At 54.1% G+C, this 3,922-nt stretch overlaps 1 protein-coding gene across 1 annotated transcript in view; it reads left to right on the plus strand.

Annotated features, from left to right (window-relative positions):
- KIRREL2 (kirre like nephrin family adhesion molecule 2) overlaps positions 1 to 3,194 on the plus strand; it is an 8,354-nt gene extending 5,160 nt beyond the window's left edge. Inside the window, 4 exon segments of the mRNA XM_006171666.2 lie at positions 340 to 438; positions 790 to 890; positions 1,212 to 1,277; positions 2,385 to 3,194. Coding sequence (XP_006171728.1) covers positions 340 to 438; positions 790 to 890; positions 1,212 to 1,277; positions 2,385 to 2,720 — 602 coding nt within the window. The 3' untranslated portion in view covers positions 2,721 to 3,194.
- The last annotated feature ends 728 nt before the right edge of the window (positions 3,195 to 3,922 follow it).

Consider the following 3,922-nt stretch of genomic DNA (forward strand, 5'->3'; position numbering starts at 1 on the left):
AGAGAGAAAGCAAGAAATCACCCCCCCCAGGGGGGATGGCCATGAAGCAATCCCTTCTCCTCCATTCTCCTTCTGAGATCTTCGACATGCAGGTGCACGTACCCAGCATGAGTTTGAAGCCACCAGGTCTGAGATTTGAACCATGGCCGGCCACGTGGAAGTCCAGTGACATAACCACTATGCTATCTGCTAGTCCCCCCTAAAACTCTACTAACCTTGGGAATCTCCAAACTTGGCGATGTTTTGAACCTAGGGACCCCAGACCCAAGCTCGGAGCCCCATTGCCCATTCCTCCTCAGTCTCCTCAGCTGGTCTCAGCACACCCTCTCTCCCCTGCAGACTTGCTGCCCACTGTCCGGATTGTGGCTGGAGTGGCTGCTGCGGCCACAACTCTCCTCATGATCATCACTGGGGTGGCCCTCTGCTGCTGGCGCCACAGCAAGGGTCAGTGCCTGAGCCCTGTCCCTGCCCCTCAGCTTCCAACCCCTCAGCCCTACACCCGCTCTGCCCACCAACTCCGCCCAACCTTGGGACCTGACCCCAGTCCTGTCTCTCTAGCCTTCCACAGGAGTTGGCTCACCTTCAGGCTCTGGTTTCTCCTTCAAGCCCTAACCAGATCCCCTTAGGGTCACACTCCTTGCCCTCTCAGGGCAGGGTTCTTATTCGTTCCCAGCCACCCCCTCGTCCCCTCATCCAGTCTACCCAGTTCTTTCTCTTCCTGATTATTGGTCTCTACAAACTGTGACCCCACTCCATCACTTACTTCTTCCCTCACTGCCCGATCCCCAGCCTCTTTCTCTAAGGACAAGAACCTGGTACGAATCCCAGGCAGCAGCGACGGCTCCAGCTCAAGGGGCCCAGAGGAGGAAACAGGCAGCAGTGAGGACCGGGTAGGATGCTGGGTCCCCAGATCCAACTGTGCCCTTGCAGCCAAACAATAACCCATCCCAACTGGGTCCCCAAATAGGAGCCCAGTCCTACCAGTGATCCCAGACCCAAATGTCCCCTGAGTTCAAATATGCCCTGACTCAGTTATTCCCTAGACCCAGCATATCCTTGCTGCCCTCCTGTCTTGAGTCCCAGACCCTAGTACATTGGTGCTCTTGGTCCCTCCTGTCTGGCCTCCACTGGCAGGCTGAAGACCCTTGGGATCTGGCACTGGGCTAGTAGGACCCTTGAGCCACTCCCTGTCACTTATGTCCCCACCCTAGGGCCCTATTGTGCACACTGACCACGGTGACCTGGTTCTGGATGAGGAAGGGGCTCTGGAGACCAAGGTGAGTATTGAAAGGGAGGAGCTCTCGTCGTCACTGTTTCCAGCTTCCCACCCCCTCCTCTGTCATTCTGTGGAGCCTGACTCCATGCCCCTCCTCCTACATCCTGGGCACCTCACCCAGCTACACAGCCTTATTTGCATATCTGCTGATCATACCCACACACTTATCTTACCCAGGCCTTCACCTTGAGCCGCCAACCGGGGTGCACTCTCCCTGGCTTTCTTCCTTAGAGCCATGTTGCAGGATTCCTGGATGCTCTCCTTGGCTATCCCCACAGGCCCCTTTCACCTACCAGGTCCCACACTGACCTCACATCTCAAACCTGCCCTTCTTTTAGGGTCGCATCTCAGGACAGTCTCATTGACTCCAGAGTCCAGTCCAGAGCCCTTGTCTGTCTCCTCTGCACCTAGCACGTGCTATTCCCTTGACCTGGAACACTCTCACCTCCCTTTGCACACCTACCTAATCCTCTCCTTTATTCCTTCAGTCTCAGCTTCGACATTTGTCATTTTAGGAAGCCTGGGCATCCCTCATCAGCCTGCTCATTCTGCCTGTGTTTTGTCCATCACAGCCAGGGCCACTCTGACCTGGGCTTCCCCATCCTTCTAGCCAGAACACCGTGTCAAAGGTTCCCACATCCAGTCTCAGGTCACAGCCTCTGCCAGGTTACAGCCCTGTCCCCTCGGGGTTCTGCCTTGTCACTTTCCCTTGGTCTGGACTCTCCATGAGAACACATCCAGCTCTAACCTAGGGACATGTCTCCCGCGGTGGCACAGACTCCAAACCTGTTGGGCGGGTGAATGAATTGCTCATTTCCTCTGCATCTTTTTCCACACTGCTGCCCCTCAGCAGGCCTAGATCTGTCTCTGCCTTGCTCTCTTTTTTGTCTCTGTCTCTGTTATCTCCTGTCTCTTCATCTCTTGCCCCTGTTTTCTGTCTCACTGTGTCTCTCTGCAAGTCTATATGTCCGTCTGTCCGTCTCAGGGTCTTGGCTCTGTTTCTGTCCTTTCTCTCTCGAGGTCTGGCTCTGTCTCAGTGTGTCTCTCCATCAGTGACCTTCACCCCCCTGTACCCTGATACCTTACCAAGTCCCATTTGTCCTCTCAGGATCCAACCAATGGTTACTACAAGGTCCGAGGAGTCAGTGTGAGCCTGAGCCTTGGTGAAGCCCCTGGAGGGGGCCTCTTCCTGCCACCCCCCTCACCGCTTGGAGCCCCGGGGACGCCTACCTTCTATGACTTCAGCCCACACCTGGGCATGGCCCCCCCCTGCAGACTGTATAGAGCCAGGGCGGGTTACCTCACCACACCCCATCCTCGAGCCTTTACTAACTACATCAAGCCCACATCCTTTGGCCCTCCAGATCTGGCCCCAGGAACCCCTCCCTTTCCGTATGCTGCCTTCCCCACACCCAGTCATCCGCGTCTCCAGACTCATGTGTGACATCTCTCCGAATGAAGTGTCCTGGGATCATCGACTTGCCATAAGGAGTTGTCCTGATTCCTGAGGAACCAGAACAAGTTGGCGACCTTACACCTCCCACATGGAACCTTGGGAGGGGAAGATCATTACAATGGCCAGGATCATTACCCTAGTCAGCCCAGCTAAAAAGGATGCCCAGGATGGCCACTGTGCTCATGATTCCCCTGTGTAAAAGAGGGTCAAGATGGCAGATAGGCCCTCTGCAGAGGGGTGGGGACAGGGGTGACAGGAGTTAGGGGCAGGAATGGAAGATATTTGCAAGATGATCACGTGCATTGAAAAGAAGGGTAACAGGACAGGTCAAGCCGAAGGGCGGCCAGGTCCCACCCCGTCCTGGCTCTTCCTGAGGGACACTTCCTTGGTCGATGAAGTGCAGCCAAGGTGGCCATTCACTTCCTGAGAACCCAAGATGGCCACCACCTTAATTCCTCCCATCCTTTAAAGGCTCAGAAAGAATTAAACCCAAGGAGTGGGGATTAAGGTGAGAACTATTACTTTCAGGGTGAATCTGGGGATAAGAATATTTATGTTTAATAAAAAAAAAAGGTCAAACAGGCAAATGTATCTTCGGGGTAATTCTCAGGGATTCTCCCATCATTACACTCCATTAAGGAAGGGATCCATGAACCTGTCTCAACGGCCTTCCTCTACCCCAGCCCATGAGGTGACAATAGGAATGAAACAGAGCCACCTCTCAGTCCCTTGGTACTTGTTTAGCACTCTTTTAATTTACATCTACACAAACACACACGCACAGATGCACAGAGTTGCAAACTGAAACACACATAGATGTACATGTGGGTGTGTACTCACAAACACACATGTGACACACCACCCCAGTCCACCTGGGGAAGACAGAATTCCATACAGTGAGCCCAGAGGGAAGGCTAGGGGTGGGAAAATGGAGCTCTCCTCGCCCTTAGAGCAAGGATGAGAGTCCAGACTCTTGTCCTAAGGTGCTGGGTCCTTAGTGGATACATCACTGGGGACCTGCCTCAAATCATCCTGCTAGAAAGAGCCTGGAGCTTTGGTTCATGGACCCTTAAGCGAGGAGTTTAAGGTCTGGACACCTGGTAACCTTGGGAAACAAGGCAGGAAGACTGAACTGGGTCTGAGGGAGACAGGGCTGGGCGCTTGGTCTCTGCTTTTAAAAAAGGGGCTGG

This window comes from Tupaia chinensis, unplaced genomic scaffold (assembly GCF_000334495.1).
Source record: "Tupaia chinensis unplaced genomic scaffold, TupChi_1.0 Scaffold149922_1, whole genome shotgun sequence".
NCBI lineage: Eukaryota > Metazoa > Chordata > Mammalia > Scandentia > Tupaiidae > Tupaia > Tupaia belangeri.